This window comes from Diadema antillarum, unplaced genomic scaffold, assembly GCF_040938485.1.
Source record: "Diadema antillarum isolate AM-2024a unplaced genomic scaffold, OU_Dant_1.0 seq00000897_RagTag, whole genome shotgun sequence".
NCBI classification, from domain to species: Eukaryota; Metazoa; Echinodermata; class Echinoidea; order Diadematoida; family Diadematidae; genus Diadema; species Diadema antillarum.
The window spans coordinates 456,456-479,309 of NW_027271758.1; the positions used below are offsets into that span (position 1 = coordinate 456,456).

The 22,854-nt window shown below is 39.8% G+C and overlaps 1 protein-coding gene across 1 annotated transcript in view; it reads right to left on the reverse strand.

Annotated features, from left to right (window-relative positions):
• LOC139741026 (probable G-protein coupled receptor CG31760) overlaps nucleotides 1-22,854 on the reverse strand; it is a 139,150-nt gene that overhangs the window by 54,020 nt on the left and 62,276 nt on the right. The window contains exon 4 of the mRNA XM_071651615.1: nucleotides 17,121-17,189. Within this exon, the coding sequence (XP_071507716.1) occupies nucleotides 17,121-17,189 (69 nt within the window). The remainder of the gene's footprint in view (nucleotides 1-17,120; nucleotides 17,190-22,854) is intronic.

Here is a 22,854-nt window from a genome sequence, read left to right on the forward strand (position 1 = left end):
CCCCCCCACCCTTCATCGTTGACATGCTCATGAAGACGCAAAAAAAAAAAACAGCGAAAATGAAAAACACATTATCTCAATGTCGGCCCACTATAAGGGAAAGAAAAGAAAAGCAAAGCAAAAAACCTTCTTGTTTTCGTCTCATTCTTGATGGTAGTTAAAAGCTTCTATCAATCAAGAAATTGTCCTTCTATCGTAAGTAGATAGTACAGCCAAGACATAGTTTATCCGCTGATAAAATGTAACAAGGGGGAAATAGGGAATACCATGCTATTGATGCGTCCTACAACTTGTTGCCGTAAGAAGTAATAACTTTGGTCGGTACTGTAATAACAAAAAAGAAAAAATGAGACGAGGGTACCAGCCTTTTCAAATTAAAGTAGGGATATTCCCTCATGGAAGTTCCGTTTCTTTCTTCTTTTTTTTTGTCATTAGTTGTCATTACCCGTAAAGGATACATTGCCAGCTCCATAGACTCGGTCCGTTTCCATCAAACGTTGGTGGTGGTGGTGGTGGGGGGTGGGGGGAGGGGGATACTCAATTGATTATCCCTACGAAGGGAGAAAAAGATTTCTAATAAACAAAAGATAACACGTAACATTTAAGATATATTGTTTGTTTCGTATTCCGTTGTTCTTTTTCTTTTTACCTTGTAAATTCTGAACATCTTGTAAGAGGATAGGCGCCGACATTTAGCATGGGGGCGTGATCTGGCTTCCCAATGAGGCAAATTCCTTGGATTCTAAAAGAAAATTCAGGGCGTGAGCATTCACCGCAGGCCAGGACGTCGTTTATATTACCGACGTGTTTCAATCAAACCCGACTTGATATTCATGTGAGGTTCTATGTTCCCAACCTTGACATTTTCGCGGGCGCATGTATCCCCGCAAGAATCAGACACTGAATCTCCGGGAGAGCCAAGGGCGCAGCAAAGGGGTAGAAGCGATAATTCTCTAATGATTGTGATTTCCGAAAGGCTCCAAATTCCGACTTGGCGATGGACGGTGAGAAGCGACGCCATCTTGCATGGAGGACTTGGTCCCACAAGCCTAGCTTCTGGCGGAAGGTCAAGTTCTGATGTGATTTTTTTTTTTCAGGTTTGCTTTGTTAATATCCTGACTGTTGTTGTTGTTGTTGTTGTTGTTGTTATTCTTGTTCTTGTTGTCTTCTTTTTTTTCCCCCAAAGAATCTCGCCGGTTGTATTACAATCGTTCCAGTGCGAACCTAATTCAATTCAATTCAATTCAATTCAATTCAATTCAATTCAATTCAATTCAATTCAACAGAGTTTATTTCCAATCATTGTATTTCCCATAATCATGATGCTACAAAAAGAAGAAATAAACAATAACAAACTGAGACTTAGATATTTATGTCATTGCTGATAGTACACACATACACACACGCACACATTATGACAGAGGCCCACGGCCCACAATTCACCAAGCTTTGGTCGGGTATAGGGCTGATTTTCAGTCACAAACTTAAACTTGTGCATTATTTGTTTTATACAATGATTCTCTGATCTATTTTTCACACGTAACACACAAACACACGCGCGCGCGCAAACAGACAGAGAGAGAGACACACACACATACCGCCTTCAATCCTGATGAAACACCTGTTCATATTCATGCATAGCAGTCTTGCCAGACACACACACACACACACACACACACACACACTCGCACAGACGTACAGAAACACAGCAACCTTGTCCCATATTGCTCATGACTGTCACTGACCAATTTCGTACATCTAACGTACAGATTTCTGTCTTTAATTGCAATGCTCTTTAGTGAAATACTTAAGGCACTGTGTACAACTGAAAATTGCGTTTCAGTGCACCTTTTCCAAGTTTACAGTACAATGTGGTACTGTACATTTTCTAGATTATTTCTACATGGTATGAAAAGGAAGGAAAGGCACTGGACTTGATAGTCATCTTAAACGCAATTCCCGACTTCCAAATCTAAATCGGCATGACCGACTTTTGGCAGTTGTTTGGAGTGAGATGCTTCGATTAGTTCCTTCTGCATACACAGCTGTAGAGGGAGGTCGCCAACTTAATTACATATTCATCCTTGCCTGTTTATCTAGAGGTCTTGCAACGTAAAGGTGGTTGCGAAGACGCCGCTTAGATGGTATCGACAGCAAGAGAAGATGATGAAGAAGGAGAGAAAGAAGGAAACTTAGCAAATAAAAGAAAAAAGTGGGAGGGTGACAGAGGGAAAAGAGGGAGAGAGAGAGAGAGAGGGGGGGGGGGGACATTTTAAATACGTACGATGAATCAGCCCTCGATTTCGAATAATGCCTTTCTTGTGAAGACAGAACCAGATTGTCTGCGCACCAAATTTGCTTGTCACCTTGCAGTTCCGCAGAATGCATAAACGTGTATAAGTACAAGATGAATCTCAGTAACTAATTCAAAAAAAAGACCTTCATTTAGGACTGTTATACACCTAAACTCAAATGATGTAGTTGATGTGATAACAGGAAAAGTTATGTTTATTCTGGACAATGATTTTCTTTTTAAAATTTCATTTAAGAGTTACGAGCAGTGCATCAGTAATGGCGTATTTTTGTTAATGTCTTTCGATAAAAAAAAAAATGCCATCATTGATGATTTGGAGGGGAATATATTATGAGTGTCAGTAGAGACCAGGATTATGTTGCATAAAAGTTGAGATCAATCATAAGTAAGAAACTATAACATAAGTCTGACTGACATTCAATTCTGATTGGCTGATACTTGACTTATGTTTGATTGCATATTTTTATGCAAAAACGCCCAGGGGTATCAGACAGTATTATGGCAATGACAAACAAAATTGCTATCACCTCGTCACATTTCCATAATGAGGTTGTCACCAGCATCTACCTTTCCGTAACAACATGTGAAACTTTAGAATTCTGCAACCTGGTTATGTTCCTTCTGAAATTGCGTAGACATCAACTATCCTCTGTTTATACGTGTACTTTCACTCCTTGTGTATATATAAAAGTTAACGCACATGCGGAGTGGCGCTGGATTTTACCGTGATGTTTTCTTTTAGTGGCGTGACGAAAAAGAAGTGCTAACACCACGCACACGCCATAATGATTATATACTAATTGGGAATTTCATTCCGACACTCTAACGTACATTTTTTTTCTTTCTTTCTTTCTGCGACGGGCCTTCGCAAAGGATAACACTCCTCTGCTCAGCACATCTCGCCTTGCTGCTAAATTTGGGAAACCATTGTTAGCAGAAAGTATCTTCTAGTTTCTTTTGTTACAACCACCGCCTCGTCCATACGAGTGACGACTTGACCTCACCCAGAATCGCGACAATTTGACCTTTACTTCGATAATGGAGTCGTCAGCGGATTTTTGTCGTTCGCTCCAGAGTACTTCCAAGGAGTCGATCTCCCAAACTGTTCTTTTGAAGGGAACGGATGCCTGCACGGACAAACAACTTGAATTCTGATGGTGGTCTTCTTAGACGGCGGTGGAGGTCGAGAGAATACAAAACGGAGTTGATGGCATGAAGACGTAACCCAAAGAAATACAAAGAAGAGGATCGTGAGAGCGTGAGAGAGAGTGTGTGTGTGTATTTGTGTGGGTGCGTGCGCATGTGTTTGTTTGTTTGTTTGTTTGTTTGTTTGTTTGTTTGTTTGTTTATAAGAGAAAGAGAGAAAGAAAGAGAAGAGAAGAAGATGATGAGAGAGAAATAGAAAGACGAGAATATGTTTACAATGACCTTGATTCAAACCTTATAACTTAGGTCGTTTGATTCTGGGCACCAATTATAGTTCACAGTCTGATGAGTTACATCATCGTCCTGAGAAAACGGTTTCTTTTGTCATGATTTCAGAGAAGGTCACAGACAAATGAGCGTATTCGTGGCTAATTTCATTCAACCCTCTTCCCGTCTTTGTTTCGTTTCACGTTAATGTGGATCTAAATCCATCAGGTAAATGTGGGCTTCGAGCAAATAAGATTGGGCTCATTCCCCCCCCCCCCCCCACCTCCTTTACCCTTCTGTCTGCGTAAGGCAGGACGGACATTAATGAAAGAGTGACCGGAATATCAGGACATTATTTGCATAACTCTTGCGCAACATGCTTCTCGGGAAATTGGGACGGCACTCGAGGCACGCGCAAAGTGCTTCTCTTTTGTAAACACTGTATATGATCGTTGTGGCCGCATTCACGGCACGACCACAGCATGAATCTTCACATTAATTAAGAAGCTTCTATCGATTAAGTCGCCATTTCAGACGGCCATGGGATGAATGCAAATTGACGGCTGTTTTTCTTTCGGGGTCGAGTAATTTTTTTATTTTTCAAAATTAAGAGGCAAACCACCACAATGCTTGGAATCAAAACAACACTCTATTGGAGCATAACAAAACATCAAATGTAATACATACGTTCTCAACAAATATTACTTCTGACAGCGGTGCGGTGCTGGCACAACACAACAGTAAGCAATGATCGCTTCTTGATGTCGAGTATCAAATTGCGATAAAAAGGAACGGAAGAATTAACTGAGTTTCAATCATGTTCTCTGGCTAAATCAAGGATTCATAATACATTTCGATATAGACAGACAAAAATGCCATACATTAATAGAAATTTCGGGTATTGCATTTGAGCTGTATGTTTATGAAATTCTTCCGATATTGATGTAAATGCGATTATCAGAAACATATCAAAGCCCACAAACTGCAACATGCAGTCTTACACTGAAAGTTGGAACGCATTAAAGGAAGCGGTAGATATGACTCTCTTGATCCTCACCCTCTTTCTGTGCTTTTCAATTGGTGATAAACTTGTCCACAATATTCAGAATCATGCTTATACAAATATGTTGTATAAAAGTCTAAATTGAAGACCTGTTTTCATCCTCCGCAATCATAAAACCTCCATGAAAAAAAGAATGAAAAATATTATTGATATCATGTTACATTTGACTGGGTCAATAATGTAAGCTTTGGCAAGCATGAATTACGAGGTTAAAGTGTGTGTACAGTTCTGGTCGAGGTGAAGATTTAGCTTTTAACGTTTTGCGAGATATTCAGAAACCACTCTATGAGATGTCAAAGAGCATGCAGTTCTAATGGGTATCAAAAGTTTATTCGATGAAAATCGGTTTTGAAATGGCTGAGATATCCAAAAACAAGCTGAAACAAAGAGATCCTGATAAAGTTTTGGCATGTCGCCTTTTATTATTAGCACTTTTTTGGATATCTCAGCCATTTGAAAACCAATTTTCATCAAATAAATGTTGAATCCTTCTTAAAATTACATGCTCTTTCATATTTCATAAGAGGCTTTTCATTATCTCACTTAGGAATGTTCAAAACATGACTCCCTACTTCAACCAGTACTGTACAGTACCTTTAAGTCAAAAGCCAGACTTACTAGTCCATGAAAGGAAGAGAGGAGTCACAGTTGTCATGGGGTTTGTAGATTGGTAACTACATATATAACTTGCCTACTCTGAAATAGACTGAAACGAAAAAGGCGGAGGAGGGGGAGTAGGAGAAGGGGAAAACGGGAAGTGGATGAATTGAAAAAATGATAAAAAAGGAGAAGAAGAAAAAGACAAGAACAAAAAGAAAAACAAGAAATAGATTAAGATAATGATGATGATGATGATGATGATGATGATGATGATGATGATGATGAAGGAGCAGGAGGAGAAAGAGAAGGAGGATAATAAGGACGAATATATGAAAACAAAAAGGAGGAGCAATGCGGAGGAGGAGGAAAAACAAGGAGAAAGGTCGGGGGAGTATGAGGAGGAGAAGATGACGGAGAAGTAATCATGGTTCATACCACACATTTCCGTGTATGTTATGAGATATTCATGAAGGAACCCACCAGTAATCATTAGACCTTACCATCAACGGGCTCTATAAATACATTTGGTGTCCGCTCCATCTATTTCGTCTTTTTTTTTTCCATTTATTTCTCTTTTTTTCCCCCTTCATGGCTGCTGACAATTATTACGGTTTATGTCCCTGTTACTCCCCATGCTATTGACCCGTCCCCGATGGCTGTTTGAGTGTGACGATCCAATGCCCCAACCCGTGCTTATTCGATCGACCAAAAATTGGCTTCGTGTGCAAACACAAAAGAAATCAAAGTCATTATATATGCCCAGAGTACGTGAGGGGAGGTTCTGAAGAGACACAATGCACCGTTTTCCCTCTCTTTTATTTCTTTTTCTCTTTTCGAATGTACACAACAGACCTAGATTTGGCACTTCTTTCGGCTTTCGAAGGAATATCGAAGAATCTTCTCTCAAAACGAGCGCAAGAACCTTATTGAACGCAAGGCGTTGTGACAATTAGTTTGTTTCGCTTTCATGAATACATGAGTCACTAATGTGACTTAAAGTAACAGTACGGCATAAATTTGTAGCTACCCATACACATTAAAGGACAAGTTCACCTTCATAGACAAGTGAATTGAATGAATGCAGCAATATTAGTAGAACACATCAGTGAGAGTTTGAGGAAAATCGAACAATCCATTCAAAAGTAACGATTTTTGAAGTTTGTGCTCAGTCATGGCTGGACGAGAAGACTACTATAGCTTGTGATGTCACATGTTTACAACGATTATAAAGAAAGAATAAAGAAAATTCAACATATTTTCACTTTTCTCGCATAACGAAAGAACATTCGACTTCTCTCTTTCAGAAGGCATGCAGGGGGAATAATATTACCCTTAACATACGTCAGTAACAAGTCAAAAGTGGGCACTTTATTAAAGAAGTACGGTTTTATGAAATTCTGTTTTTTATTTTCCATATATCGTTGTATAATACGCATGTGACATCATACACTGTAGTAGTCTTCTCACCCAGCAGTGACTGTGCAGATACTTTAAAATTTCATAACTTTGGAACGGTTTGTCGGATTTTCTCCAAACTTTCGCTGATGTGTTCTACTAATCAAGGGCGTACCGAGGGGGGGGGGGGGGGTTGTTTTGGGTGTTCAAACACCCCCCTTTGCCAAAAGGGGGGTGTTTTGTGTGTTCAAACACCCCCCTTTGCCAAAATGGGGGTGTTTGAGGTGTTCAAAACACCTCCCTTGGGCAAAAGGGAGGTGTTTGAGCTATTCAACACCCCTCTTCAGCAATGTTTAGATGTTGACAAATGAAACAAAAGCTGTCTTTACCGCTTTTATTTCCGTTTTTGAATTCCGCCTTTCCTTTCTTTTGCGTTCATTTTCTCTCTCTCTTCCTTGTTTTATCTTAATGTTTGTGTGGATGATGATACATTATGGAGTTACATAATACTATACGCACTAAAGAACTCGTGTACAGTACGTGTTAATACTACGTTACTGCACCGCGCGCAAAGCTGACGCGCAAACAGTAGACATTCCGATCCCTGCTTTGCTTTCTGGCCGAATCGCGAAGATACATTGCGCATAATGTTCACCGTTTACCGGTATACCGTAATTGTGTATGATGCATAATATTATGTGTACAATGCATGCTGCGCTGCAGCCTATTATAGGCACATTGCATGCTAAGTTAGTAGTATCAACTACCAACAGATGGCGTATCGGCGGGGGGGGGCAAGAGGGGCACGTGAAAGAAAAAAAACGAGAGAAAACAAGAAGAAGAAAAAAAAAAACCGACGAAGAAAAAAGAAGAAGAAGAAGAAGAAGAAGAAGAAAAAAATACCTCGCCCGGACGGGGGGAAGGAGAATGGGGGGGGGGGGGGGGGGGAGGGGAGAAAACCAAATCAAACAAGATAAAACAAAACATGAATTCCATGTTTTGTAACGCTGAAATATAAAAATTTTCGGCTCGCTCGCTGCGCCCGCTCGCCAAGATTTATCCAAAAAAAAGAAGAAGAAAGAACAACGTAATGATGACGTGGAAATATAAAAATTTCGGCTTACTCACTCGTAGTAATTTAGAGTATTTTTCAAGTCCTTAGTTTGTTGGCCACTAATCGTTATCTATGAAGCCGTCACTATATCTTGATTAGAATTGTAAGATTTAATAACCAAAAAATGACAAGAATTCCATGTTTTGTAAGGTGAAATAAAAAAAACATTGTCGGCTCGCTCGCTGCCCTCGCTCGCCAAAATTTATCAAGAATTTATCAGATTTTATATCACCCTCAAAAAAAACCCTTTTAAGTGCCCGAAAAGCATATCAAGTGGACTTTTTTTTAAGTCCTACCGGGATGGGATTGGGGTTGAACACTGTTGGTATAAATCGTTATCTATAAGACCGTCACTATATTATCTTGATTAGAATTGTCATTCGAAGATTTAACAACCAAAATTGACAAGAATTCCATGTTTTGTAAGCTGAATACAAAATTTTCGGCTCGCTCGCTGCACTCGCTCGCCAAAATTCTTCAATATCTATTACATTTAAATCACCCTCAAAAGACCCCTTTAAAGTGCTTGAAAAAGCATATCATGTGGACTTTTCTACCGGGATGTGGTTGGACACCGTTGGTATAAATAGTTATCTATAAGGCCGTCACTATATTGATTAGAATTGTAATTCGAAGATTTAATAACCAAAAATGACAAGAATTCCATGTTATGTATAAAGCTGAAATATAAAAATTTTCGGCTCGCTCGCTGCGCTCGCTCGCCAAAATATATCAAAATTTAGGGTTGCCTTTTACATTTAAATCACCCTCAAAAAGTATATCATGAGGACTTCTTTAAAGTCCCTATGTATACCGGGATGGGGTTGGGGTTGAATACTTCTTCAGAAATTAGGGGAGCAATTTTCGCGCTTGCCCCGGGCGCCGTTTTCCCTAGATACGCCACTGACAGTGGCGTAACTACAGGGGGCATGGGGGGCACGTGCCCCCCCCCCAATCCGCTGGTAAAAAAAAAAGAAAAAAAGGAAGAAGAAAAAAAACCTACGAAAATGGTAATTCAAGGGTTAGTAAACTGCTTTTGAAATCGACACGAAAGGATGATCAAGAGAAAAAAGATATTTTTCTAAGATTTCTTTTAACCATAATTAAAGGGGTATAACATTGTTCAAAAAGCCCAGAGACGACAAAAGATTGTGATTCAGCGTGATTCCTGGTTGGCATTTTGAATACAAGCAGGATGTGCGCAGTGTACCCAGAATATCGGAATGGCAAAAAGAGTCGCTGCAATGTTGCGCAATGTGATGCTTGATAGGTTGTACACATTTGCTATCAAAGCTTGATCATTGATTTGTCAATTGACTTGATCAATGCTTTACATACTAGTCTATATTAAAATGCCTTGCATTGCCAATAATAAGACTTGACCTTGGCTATTTCCTAACTTTTCCATCTATTTGAAACACACACACTCACAAACACAAACAAATTAGGGGATGCTCTATATAAAGTGCGGATTTTGGACATCCTTCTCCCGCTTGGTCACTTCGACGCCCCCTCGCTGGTCATACCTCCCCCAATCATGAACATAAACCGACACCCTTGACTACCAGTGGCGGATCCAGGGGGCGCACCGGGCGCCCCCTCCCTCCAATACGAAAAAAATATATACATGTAGCTATACAAACGACAGGTTTTGGACGGTAAAATGTCAAAATTTTCAAGCTCGCTCGCTTCGCTCGCTCGCATTTAACCGTTATATACAATTCTCCTGATGTTACTGCCAGTAATTGCCAGCAGCAGTTGCGCCCGATGCGCCGCCCCCCCCCCCCCCCCGAATTTCCAAAGCGAAAAAAATATAGCCACAAACGGCAGTTTTGGGACTGTAAAATGTCAAAATTTTCAAGCTCGCTTGCTTCGCTCGCTCGCATTTAATCGTTATGCAATTCTCCTGATGTTGCTGTCAGTAATTGCCAGCAGTTGCGCCCGGTGCACCCCCTCCCCTTGATTTCCGAGGCGAAAAAATATAGCTACAAACGGCAGTTTTGGGACTGTAAATGTCAAAATTTTCAAGCTCGCTCGCTTCGCTCGCTCGCATTTAATCGTTATGCAATTCTCCTGATGTTGCTGTCATTAATTGCCAGCAGTTGCGCCCGGTGCGCCCCCTCCCCTTAATTTCTAAAGCGAAAAAATATAGCTACAAACGGCAGTTTGGGGACTGTAAAATGTCAAAATTTTCAAGCTCGCTCGCTTCGCTCGCTCGCATTTAATCGTTATGCAATTCTCCTGATGTTGCTGTCATTAATTGCTAGCAGTTGCGCCCGGTGCGCCCCTCCCCTTAGTTTCTAAAGCGAAAAAATATAGCTACAAACGGCAGCTTGGGGACTGTAAAATGTCAAAATTTTCAAGCTCGCTCGCTTCGCTCGCTCGCATTTAATCGTTGTGCCATTCTCCTGATGTTACTGCCAGCAACTGCCAGCAGTTGCACCCGGTGCAACCCCCCTTAATTTCAAAAGGAAATATATATATATATATTATTATATATAGCTACAAACGGCAGTTTGGGGGCTGTTTATAATGTCAAAATTTTCAAGCTCGCTCGCTCCGCTCGCTCGCATGTAATTGTACAGTAACTATGCAATTCTGATGTTGCTTCCATGAGGTGTCCCCCCCCCCCCCAATGTCTTGACCCACGGTACGCCACTGAACACCCCCCTCTAAAAAATCCTGGGTACGCCTATGCTACTAATAGTGTTACATTCACTCAATCCACGTGTATGTGAAGGTGGACTTGTCCTTTAACGTCACAACCATCTCAGCTCCGCAGAAAGAACCAAGAGGCAACGATTTTCTAAAGGTTTCTTTAAGACATTTCCTATTAGGTGCCTCGAATGCCCTATAGCTCTTACAGAGTCCCGTGTGATACACAGTAAGAGACGCAGTGCGTATCGATATTGGAGAAAGTGACTTTAATGCTCACATCCATTTAACATTTCTGCCCGCCCCTCCCCCTCCGGTCCCCTCCCCCTCCGGTCCCCTCCACAAGGTCCGGAGACGGAAGAGCTGGAGTCTTACAGTTGAAATGGATGAAATGAAGCTGAAGTACTGATACTCATTTCTTCAATGGAGATATCGAAATGACTTCATATACATTAATGAAATCCAAGCGTTGTGTACTTTGGACGGGAAAAGATGAAATGCGAGCACGAAGGAATAGGAATGAGGAAAGCAAAATCCAACAGGAATCTAAGGAGCTTTGCATTGTGGGCTATATTTTCTTTTTTATTTGGATGACTACATTACTTTGGGTCGATTGAAAATTGTTTTGGCAGAATACAAAGAGACAGAGAGAGACAGAGAGAACAGACAGACAGACAGACAGACAGACAGACAGAGATAGATATAGACAGAAATATATAGACATAACGAGACAGTAGATCGATAGATAGATGGATAGATATATATATATAGATAGATGGATGGATAGATAGGTAGATGGAAAGATAGAGGGAGAGAAAAAGAGAGGGAAGTGGGTGAAGGGAGATAACTGAAGTGGAAAAATTCAAACAGTTTTATAGTATGTTGGTGTGGTAGTTGACAGAATATAATGATAAGATTCTGATCATATTCAGATCACGTCTTGCAACAGTCAGGGAATGTTTTTAATGGTATAATGTACGGGGACGATGTTCATTTCAACCATGTTTTTAAGGTTTTCTACAAAGGGACATGCAGAATGGCAATGAAAGTGGTTTAACCCGAAAGTATCTATGACACAGGTTTGGAAAGGCGATCATAATATCGACATTGACGATTTGTGTGAGAGAGAGAGCAGTGATAATGTTGATGGAAATGAACTGACGGAGAGGAGTCATTTTTGGATTTAACAGTGTTGTTAGTAGCATTGACTGAAAAAAAAAACAGTAACGATTCTACCTCTACTCCTGCCCCTGCTACTTCTTTCATTCTTTTTTTTGTTTTGTTTTGTTTTTTTGTTTTGTTGTTGTTGTTTTTTTTTTTTGCTACCGCTTAGGGAAATTTGCTGCTGTTGTTGTTGTTGTTGTTTTTTTGCATTTTTTTTCTTTATGAGGGGACTGCATTCTACAAGCTCTGCTTTTTAGCAGCCCCCTCCATTTCCAGCAATATCGTTTATGCATTTACCACAGTGACGTAACAGATATTTGTATCTCTGTTAATAATCTACCTATATTTTTCTTACAATGTTATTCTGTTCATCGCATTGTGGTACTGATTTCATGACGTCTGTGTATATGAGTGTTTCTTTGTATTTCTTATTTGCTTGTTGGAAGTGAAATAAAATCAACTTGAACAACTTGAATGGGTAAACACGATTTCTTTTATAATGACTGCTATCAGTAATTCTTCGCGCACTACCACTACCACCACACTGCCATTACTATGATCACTTTTTATACATGGGCTCTGTTGCATAAGAGTCGAGATCAAACATACGTCAGAACATCAAAAATTAATCTGTGAATACTTAATTCTGACTGGCTGATACCTAACTTATGTTTGATTTTCTGACCTATAAATTTTAATTGCATCTCTTCATGCAACAGGGCCCAGATCATGTATTATTTCAATGCTGTATCTACAACGTTTCCTTTACTACTTACTACCTCAACAATCACTGCTACTGTCGTATATAATTGATCATCGCTATTCTCCAGTACTTTTCATCCTGATAGAAAAAAAGAGAGCAATCACGTCTCTACTTGGCTGTTACAAGTGTTATCTCTATTATAAACAGTGATTCTTAATATTCCTCATTAAAACTTGTTATATCCTCAAGAAACCTTCTTCGCCGTTCTCTCTGTTATCACTAACATTGCCATTACGATGCTGACCATCATCAATCGCCAACAGGAATACTTGATGATGGTGGCGGGGATGACGAAAGTATGAGACTCTTGCCGAAAGAATCAACGAGACTCGATCTCCATATCGAAAGCCTACAGATGCTGCCTGGGTAAAACCACAATGGGTGCCAAAAGAGTGCGGTATGAGATTTTGGGTTCTTTATAACTTTGCGGAATCTTCCTCAATCGAATCTTCCACTGATGACGCATCTGTGCTTCCGGGGCAACGCGGAAATTCGTTCGACCGACATCACGCTATTGAGGTCTTAATTCGGACGCATGGTTAAACAATGATGATAATGTGGCAATGGCATAGATCCCGCACATTCATCCTTCATGATCGAACTCATGTATATTCATATTTCAAAGGTAAAATCAATTCTATTCATCTAATGACATTTAATTCATACCTTATTGCATTATGTAGAATAAAGCGGTGAAAGATTTACAGCCCATACGGCCGGGCACAGACAAACTTCGTCAGCCACCGCCAGAAATGTGATAAGAGTACGATGTGTAATGAATTCGTCGCAGAACAAGGTCCCTTCGCAAAAAGTCTTTACAGATCACGTTTGGAATGCCGGATGGAGATATCTTAGATGATATGATATCATATTCTTCTTTAAGCGCCTGTTACCGGTACATCAATCGGACGGAGAGGGGGAAGATGACATAGTAGAAGGGAAAGAGGATTTTGTGCCGTTTTATCACTATTTTATGGTAATTTTGATATAGAAAACATTGTTCCCCGCTAGAGCATGCCGTGGCAGAGCCGATGGTCTGGTCAGGACACCATGCGTAGAAAAATGGTCACGTGATTTAGATGATAGAACTTTTTAAAGATAGATTAGAGATATTCGTATAGATAGATGAATACAAACACGCAAAACGATGGGAAAGGAGAGAGAGGGAGGGAAGAAGGATATTTGAGGTCTGATGTGAGGATAAGGAGCAAGAGGGGGAGATGGAGAGGGAGCGAGAAGAGAGGAGATAGAGGTATATGCGGCTGCTACATCTGATCTTCACCTAAAGCAAGAATGATCGGATGAAAGAAAAAAAAAGTGGCAAAGGGGGGAAGGTATTGATTTTGTCCCGGAAATGTGCAACCGTAATTGGAAGCTTTGAAGTATCTCCTGAGCAAGGGAACGATGGGGGGGGGGGGGGTTGCATGGGGGTTGCAGAAGATGAAGGAAGAGGAGGAAGAGTTGGGAGGAGGTGGAGGGGGGGGGGGGAAGGGTGGCCATGAGTGGAAGATCGTCTCCGTAACGATTGAGGTCAGGTCGACATTAAGAGACAAGCGTTGCCTGCCTCAAGTGTGCTTTCGAAAATGATTGAGGAGCTCGCCTCGGACGGGCTAGAAAATTGTCGCATTGCACATGCAGGAAGTGCTCGACGAGAATTACCCCGAAACGAAAAAAAAAAAAAAGAGAGAAAGTGTAACGGAAATACCGCCATCATCTTTGAGGTCGCAAAGGAGTATAATTGGCGAGCCCGTAGCGACATTCGAAACCCGGAGTTCGTCATCATCTTTGATGCGCCACCATCATTCCAGACTTCATCGTCATCGTTGGCTATGTTTCTTTGCTACTTAGACTGATGCAAGTTACTATATAATGTAGTGTTAGCAATTGTCACTACCGTACATAGATATCATCATTCCACGGCCAATGCTTTCGTCTTGAATTCACCATCTTTGAAACAGCTATAGGTCCGACAGCTTTTGGCCTAAACCATATAATTGAAGGAGAATGAAAGTCGCACACACGCACACAAGTATCCCGTCATGCCATTGTGGCCGAGTAAGTGAGTGCGCACTTATGCGCACAACGTTATACTGATAATAATTATATGACTACATCTATCATCCCAACAGACTAATCGCAATCAATCGCTTGTCAGCTGCTTGAAGACATCTTGCAAAGTATAGCGCCAATTTTCTCGCCTCCATAAAGGAGACAAAATATACTGCGCGGGAAAAAAAAACAGTTTGTAAGAGAGTGAATCGACGAAACTGGAGGCAGAGAATACTTCTAGCTATGAGGGAGATTGCACATTGCCAGAAAAATCTATATATTCTTCGAATGTTCTCGCGCCTTGAGCTGTTATGTAAGTGACGAATTTTATATCAGAAATTCCATCTACCAGGCGAAAAAGAATGCCGCTCCAGAGTCTTACTTTCGGACTGACCTTTTTTTCTCATCAATTTGACCTTTGCTGATAGGGTATAGCGTTACCGTCAGAGCTGAAAAAGAGAAAAATATTATTGATGTGTTGGATAGCAGTAGAGCAGGAAATCTCCCTCCCTCCCCCCCCCCCCCCCCCCAGCGTCCGGATTCTTGTATTCGATTTTGTCTTACATGGAAGTTAAGCGTGACTTCCATGCATATATCCCATCATCCCAATACCTTTTGCGGGAGATACATACGTGAAGATGATAATGTTAATACTGTACTAGATGTACCCTTTTTTTCTTTTTTGAACGTGTACCGATGAAAATACTTTATTTTTTTTTTCTCCCCAGGCCATCTTAGTACTATCTTCCCCCTTTAGGGCCCATTACTCACCCCACGGACCGGAAGCGCCCGTCATTCTGGATAACTGCTATTTTGCATTTGATGCGGCAAGGCTTGACTTGACTACGATAACCTGTCTCGGCCATCATCTCTGCTCTCGTTGTTTTTTTCTTAGATTTCGATTACAAAACAGAGAAAATAGTAATAACATGCAGACCCTCGGGGCATACAGCAATCTCACACGTGAGTATGAATCATCCCTGCATTTTGACTTTGTCTCCGAAATCATATTTAATCAGACCTAATGCTCTTAAAACAGCGAGTCCAAGAGATGAGAGAGTGTTTAACTAATGATGACGCTCAGCGAACAGAAAAATAAATATTTAATGAAAATCGAAGTAAAATGATGTATGGCATATTAACATTTTAGTGTTTTAATAAATAGTAATATCAATGCACTAGTTACGTGACATGCAGATTAGATAGGTGATGAGACTGTATAGCCACTTTATTTTCCCTTTCATTTGCGCAGCAAATCTGCATTTTATGTGCAGGTTAATATAACCTCTTCAAGAAATTCTTTTATATCTTGCATAATGACAAAATATCAAAACATTCCTATTCTACACGTAGCGTTCGATTGTTATTGAAACTTGTAAAACTTTCTTTTTCAATTATGCTCTTCTTATCAAGGTCAACTTGAACCCAGAGTGAAAAAAAGAGAGAGAGAAATAAGGCAAACACATTCTATATAACACAACTTCATGGTGTAACGACCATGTCCAAAGACAGATTGAGGGGTATCTAAAAGTTTTGCTCCGACCAACAGATTATCCGTCAACCAGGGACCGAATACGATTTGGATGAGAAAACATTTTGAAGTGAAAAAAACCCCACCTCACTCTCTTCCTCCCCCTGCCCAATCCCTTTTCTCTTTCTACCCCTCAGTATATCTCTCTCTTGTTCGCTGTCCGAAGCTGCTGGAGATGTTATACCTCTGTCCCTTGAGTGTTCATTTGCACTGGGCACAGCGAAGAACATTTATTTATTTTTTTGTTGTTGCTGTGTTTGATTTGTGAGCTTCGGTTCTGTTGACGTGTGCATGTCCCATGCTCGTTAATTATTCAGTGCAGGCTCTGCTCTTGTTCCTGTGATTTTTTACACACCCACGCTATTAACATCAGTGAAGTCAATAGACGAGAGAATGATATGACGAGAACAGAGATATTTGAATAAATCCATGATGTATATAAAATCACACTTTTATAATATATATATATATATATATATATATATATATATATATATATATATATATAACATATTCACTTAAAACGTAAGTGTGTGTGTGTGCTTGTGTGTGTGCGTGTGTGCGTGTGTTTGTGTGTGTGTGTGTGTGTGTGTGTGTGTGTGTGTGTGTGTGTGTGTGTGTGTGTGTAAACCATATTGAGGACTATATCGATGTGCTTTGAGTTTGTCTTTGGCTTTTTTGTTTTGTTTTGTTTTGTTTTTTGTTTTTGCTTATGAATGTTTTAACATGACACGCTCATTTCCCAAGGGTCTATTGCTCTGTCCTGATTGAGAATGTATGACGCGAAAACAGTTGATTTCTATCATGTGGAACACGAGTTCATTGATATCCCAACTTAGGGGTCAAAAACTATTCATGGGCATGCTGTCCACAACATACTTTCTTCCCAATGCAATGACACAGAGACGTGTTTCTCTAGTCGATATTCTGATGTTCGCAGCATACTCTGTATTGCATTATCATCCGCAGCAGACCGTGGTACACAGCAAATGAAAACTTGGTTTCCATGTCACGAGGAAAAACTTGTGAATCCGAGTCTGAATCATAATCTTTACTCACCAAGCAGTACAGAAACAGAGCCCCAATGAGGATGATTCGAAGTAACACCGGACTGGCTGCTTTTACCACCTGTCGAATGAAAAAAAAAAGCACAAAAAATAGAAAAGGGTCAATAAGTATAACACTGAAGAGATGAATTTTCTATTACTATGATAACAGAATAAAGCATTTAAGAATGATTATAATAATTAGAAAAACATGAATAAGAAAGAGTGTACAGGTATAGTAAGACGTTTACAGATTATAAAAAACAAACAGTAACATAGGTTTATCATTAAAAAAAGAAAAAAGAGAAGACAATACGCCAAAAAATGAGAAATGTGCCAAAACTTACAAAAAAAGAAAATACATGTTAGATGACAACTGCCCCCCCCAAAAAAGAACTATTTTCTGTGAGGGAAACAAAAGTTTAAAACAATGTTTGGAGACTGAGATTGCAGAAAGACAAAATAGATTATGCTAAACAGACAGACAGAAAGGCTAGACAGGCTTTTTCGTATCATTTGTTTTGTTTCGTAATGAATTCAATAAAGACAGAGGAGTGATTGGTGGCAATGACTCCAACCCCCACCCCCCCCCCCCACACACACACACGCTTTTTTTTTCTTCAATAAAAGTCTGGTCCCAGAATAACTCTACCTCACCCTACCTAAAACTCATAGCCATAAATCATCGAGACGTTCATAAACTATGAGTGACGTTAAAAGTAACAACCGCTGGCACGCACATCAAACAACAGCAAGAGCACCACCAACACCGACGACACGAACGACGATAAATCAACATAACATCAATTTACCTCATAAAGTATTTAAAAAAATCGTATTACGACTCGTTCGAAAAAAACAACAACAAAAAGTTGGTCGTCAATGATCTTGAGTGTAACGCGGAGGAACATTTATGCACGATGTTACCCCATTGCCCCTGACAGTTTATGTCATACCAGGGGAACGATGATCTCTCCTGGATTAATCATTCCACCGCTCAAGTCAACTTCCATCAACTGGAATGGTATTCTTTTGTTGTTCTTCTTGTGTTTTTTATGTCTTTTCCTTTGGAGAGGTGAGGACAAAACATGCTAAAGCTCTTGCAGACGTCACATGCATGCACACACACAACACACACAAATACACACAAACTATGTGTGTGTGTGTGTGTGTGTGTGTGTGTGTGCGCGCGCATAATCATCTATATAATCAATTTCAGGTAAAATCATCATAAGGGCAGTGACTCACGTATTCTCTGTTAATCGCATCTCCCCCGTTCTAAAAAAGAAACACAACCTCTCGCATACAATGTTCCATACAATCCTGTCATCCAAGATTAAGAGGCAGTCATCATTTTTTCCTTAATAAATCTGCTTTAGAGTCGAGTTTTTTTTGGCAAAAGCATATGGGAAGAGTGTCGCTTCAATGTGAAACGAAGATGTGAGGGAGATATATTAAAAAGCAGACAAACTCCTGTATTCTATCTTTCGTTCTGGCTCGACGACATTAATAAGTTTACCTTCTGTATAATAATCATGAGTATGTTGAAAGCACAAGTATAATGGTTGCGTCTTGGTGTTACGCATGGTCTCCAACCTCATTCGCCAAAAATGTCAGGTGCCGGGATTGAACAAATTCAACCTTTATGCCCTACCAATTTAAGTTTCAACCTCATGAATGGCTACCAAGTTTTTAAGACGCATCACCACCCCCCCCCCCAAAAAAAAAAAAATCATCCAAGACACTCAGACGTGTCTTCTGTCTATACCGAGTGAAGCAGCAAGTTGGAAAGACCAACTGCTGATGTCTATTTCTGGAGATGAATCCTTCCGGTATTTGGAACATCAGAAATCACAAACGCTGAATGCAACTTCATTTTCGTGGTTGCATGACTTTATTGAATGGATTTGAATACAAAAAAAAAAAAAATAAACAGAGCGGTAGATATTTCATCAAAAACTTCTGAATCTTTTCTTGGTTTAACTACATAACATAATATCGAGAAGGAGACATGGTTGTATACTACACCTCAAAATTAATAGCAAACAAGTGAAAAACGAGAAATTTACAACCGCCTCCCCCTAAAAAAAACCCTTCCAAAACATAGATGATCTCTCGATCGATTTAATTTAGTATCTTGATTCACTTAAATTTTTACAACTAAACAGTGAATACACAATGTGAGTCAAAACGAAGGATGCAGATTTCCTGGAAACTTTACATTGGATACGAGTTGACAAAAGATTGAGTTTGAGTTCTGCATTTATTTTACGTGGCCAATGAGGAAGCAAATGGATAAGTTAGCAACCACGAGACCTACTGCTATAACCAAATTTCCTCCTATAGTTGCAAAGCAATGACAATAAAGTTGTCTTGCCACAGGGCAAAGCCGGCTGCTGCCAATGGTCCCACGTACCAAGGACCTCCACATTCGGATCCCGTGATGTTAACCACTGAGCCACAGCATCTTCCCTATATCAGTGTATACCACTAAGAGTATCATCGTAGTCAATGACCTGATGGCCCACAAATCACATGGTTCGATTGTCAAATCTCCACTGCAGATCTTGCGTTGATCCTATTAAAGTTCTACTCTTTCATTTAGGGACAACAGCTGATGCAGTCTTTGGAGTCATGATGTCTCAAAATGTCCTCTTGCAAGTTAGATTTCAAAGAAATCCAAAACTTCTTGCGCGTTGATATGGGCCACAAAGAACATTGCAGCACACTTCATTTTGACGTCATTATTCAATTTGGCGACACGTTTCTGCCGTTGAACTCCATCAATCTTTTCAGTGCTAAGAAACTACGTTTTTCATGATTTGAAAAAAAAGTTTCTAAGAAAAGTGGAAAGAAAAAAAGTTACTTTTTCTAATTTCATCATCATCCGGATGTGCTTACACAAACGAAAGCCAGAGCTGGGTGGAGAACACTTTTCTCTGTAATCAATGTTCTCATCATCAAGCGAGCGTCATGCTAGACAAGAGAAGTGTATCTATATGTACAACTCCTTTTCTTTTGATGCTCTCTACATTCGGAAAGCATGTTTCCAGTTGTCGGCTCGAATTTTCTGAATCTCCCCATGAAAGAAATTCAAGTAATTACATTTTTTTTTCTTCTGTCCTTAACTTTTTAAGGAGTATTTATCAATGCAGCCAGGATTTTCTGGGTACGCCGTACAAATCTATCCATCATCCAGCTTAACATGCTGTCGAACAAGCGTCAAATACAGTTAAAGGCAATTACACTCGCGTTCGGCCATTAGTCCGCTGCACGCTTTAGGACGCATGCACACGCCCCCAAGAGCGCTTATACGCTCACCAGAAAATGTATCACGAAAGCTTTTAAACCCTCTTAAGAAGCATGCGATTTAAGAACATAAATGCCTGAATTTATTCATCTTGTCGTTAATACTTTTTGTTTTTCCTTTTTCTCCTTAATACAGCTGTTATTTCCCAAAAGCTTTGCTTAAACGTCTGACCTCTTTCCTACAAAGCCTGGAAATTGACAGTCTTTGTTTCTTTTTCTTTTTCTATTAGTTTTTTTTTTCTAATAAGGAAGACAAAAAGACTTATAGATTTATGAGACTGACATTCAACATTACAAGGAACAAAACACGGCTGCCTTCAAAACGGAAAACCTTCAAGTCGTGCTCTCCTTTTTCTAGAGGTGATTTTAAAGAATCAAGCCGTAAAATAGCATTTTTTATTAACTCGAAGCGGGAGAGAACGCAACAACAAATAATCAATGTCGGTTCAGGATGATTTCACTCTGACACACTGACGCTTTGGTGGTGTCGAGCTATCGTGAACAAAATAAATGACTACCTCCTTTTGTTTTTTGGTTCAATTTTGATAGATCAAAAAGTTCACCAATCAATCAATAGAATCAAGACAAAATAAAGAAAGAAGGAAACAAGAAACAAACTTGCATCTCATAGGCTAGCAGTGTGACAAAGAAATGATAATAATAATCATAATGATAATAATAATAATAATAATAATAATGATAATAACAATAATAATAATAATGAAAACAATAATAAGGCTCCGATAGACGAGGCTCCAGGCCTTCGAATCCTGCTTACATGCTATAAACACGTGTGGACATGGTCTTTCGCCCCGCAATAATTATCTTGTCCCAGGTGCATAAAGGGTACCTGACAAAGCTGGGCCCTGTGTCATAAAGTTGTTCGTAAAGTTACGCATGACTTTAAGAACAACTGGAATGTGAAGTGCCAATATGTGTGCCCAGTTTTCCCCCTTATATTTTAACAAATTGAGTGTATGTCAATATTTCATCTATATTGGGGCAAAAAATAATCCTACTAAAGACGTGTGTTAACATGTAAGAATAATAATTATCATTTTTTTTTTCAAATTCAAATTCAAATTCAAATTCTATTTCACATGCTAAAAAGAAAACATCACGTTCATTAAGTTCACAATACAAAAAGAAGAGAAAAAATATATACAAGCATAGCACGTGAGGGATCAGTAAAGGCCGTATGAAGCCTATATGGAGGCCGATAGGCTTCTGCAAATTCTGCTTTATCTGCAAATCTCAACTTTAGCTATTGAAATTAATAATAATTAGGAAACTCACTTGGCTTGCCATATTTAAGTCGTTCGTAAAGTCGTGCGTAACTTTAAGAGCAGCTTTATGAAACAGGGCCCTGGAGTAGTAATCAAGCAATAATGGTTTCTGGTACACCAATTGCACTCAAGTATACAGCATTATTCCATTGGACTTCAGAACTGGTCTATATAGTATAATTATGGTCCCTTTCTTTATTGTCTATAACATAGGATTAATTGATTTAAGGTCTCCGCTCAGTAACTTTTGAAAACTAGTTTGTGTCTATTTGTTGCTTTTATTTTTCATTTTGTCAAATTACAAGTCAACTGAAAAGCACATTCAACACAAGCAACAAGGCACTGATGAACACACTACGCAAAGGCAAGAGAGAGGGAGAGAGAGAGAGAAAGAAAATCCTCGCCAGTATTTCCCTGTCATTTCACTATCTGCATCTATTTATGTATCTGCAGTCGCGTATATATCTACATCATGTTATATACATTATATATATGTATGTATATATATATATATATATATATATATATATATATATATATATATAAATTGCATTTGCAGTTGTAATGCTGTCAAAAGCCAAATTTTAGCGAGGAAGAGCCGCATAAAGCCCCATTTCCATTTAGCCGTAGCTCCAGGTTCTATCTCTATTTTAATGAAGCACGTACGTCCCAGCTAGCAATGCGCGCAGAGGAGCACTCTATTCGGCCGACGGGGCTTCATTTGCAGTAATTGTTAAAAGCTCACATTAAACTCGCTTTGGGGGAAACGTCAGCGATAACGTCAGCAGTATAGTCGGCCCAGATCGCCTGCCATGTCACAAACCTCCGGTATGCTTCGCGCTTCTTCCTGCTCTCTGGATAGCGCACGAATCCACGCTCCGAAATTATTCGACGAAGTAAAAAAAAAAAGGTCGCAAAAGAGGGAGAAGGGGGCGGGGTAGGGGGAGAACTGTGGGAGTGGAGGTTGGATTGAGAAGGACGAGGCAAGAATCGTAGAATGATATGTATGCAAACAGTTCGGATAAAAATATGTTCTCCCAATCAATTACCATTTCCGGCGTTGCCTTCCTTGCCTCCTTCAACGACCTCCGCCTGCTTTTTCCCTCTTTTTAAAAATTTGCTCATGCGCTTCGGTTCGATCCCGAACACTGA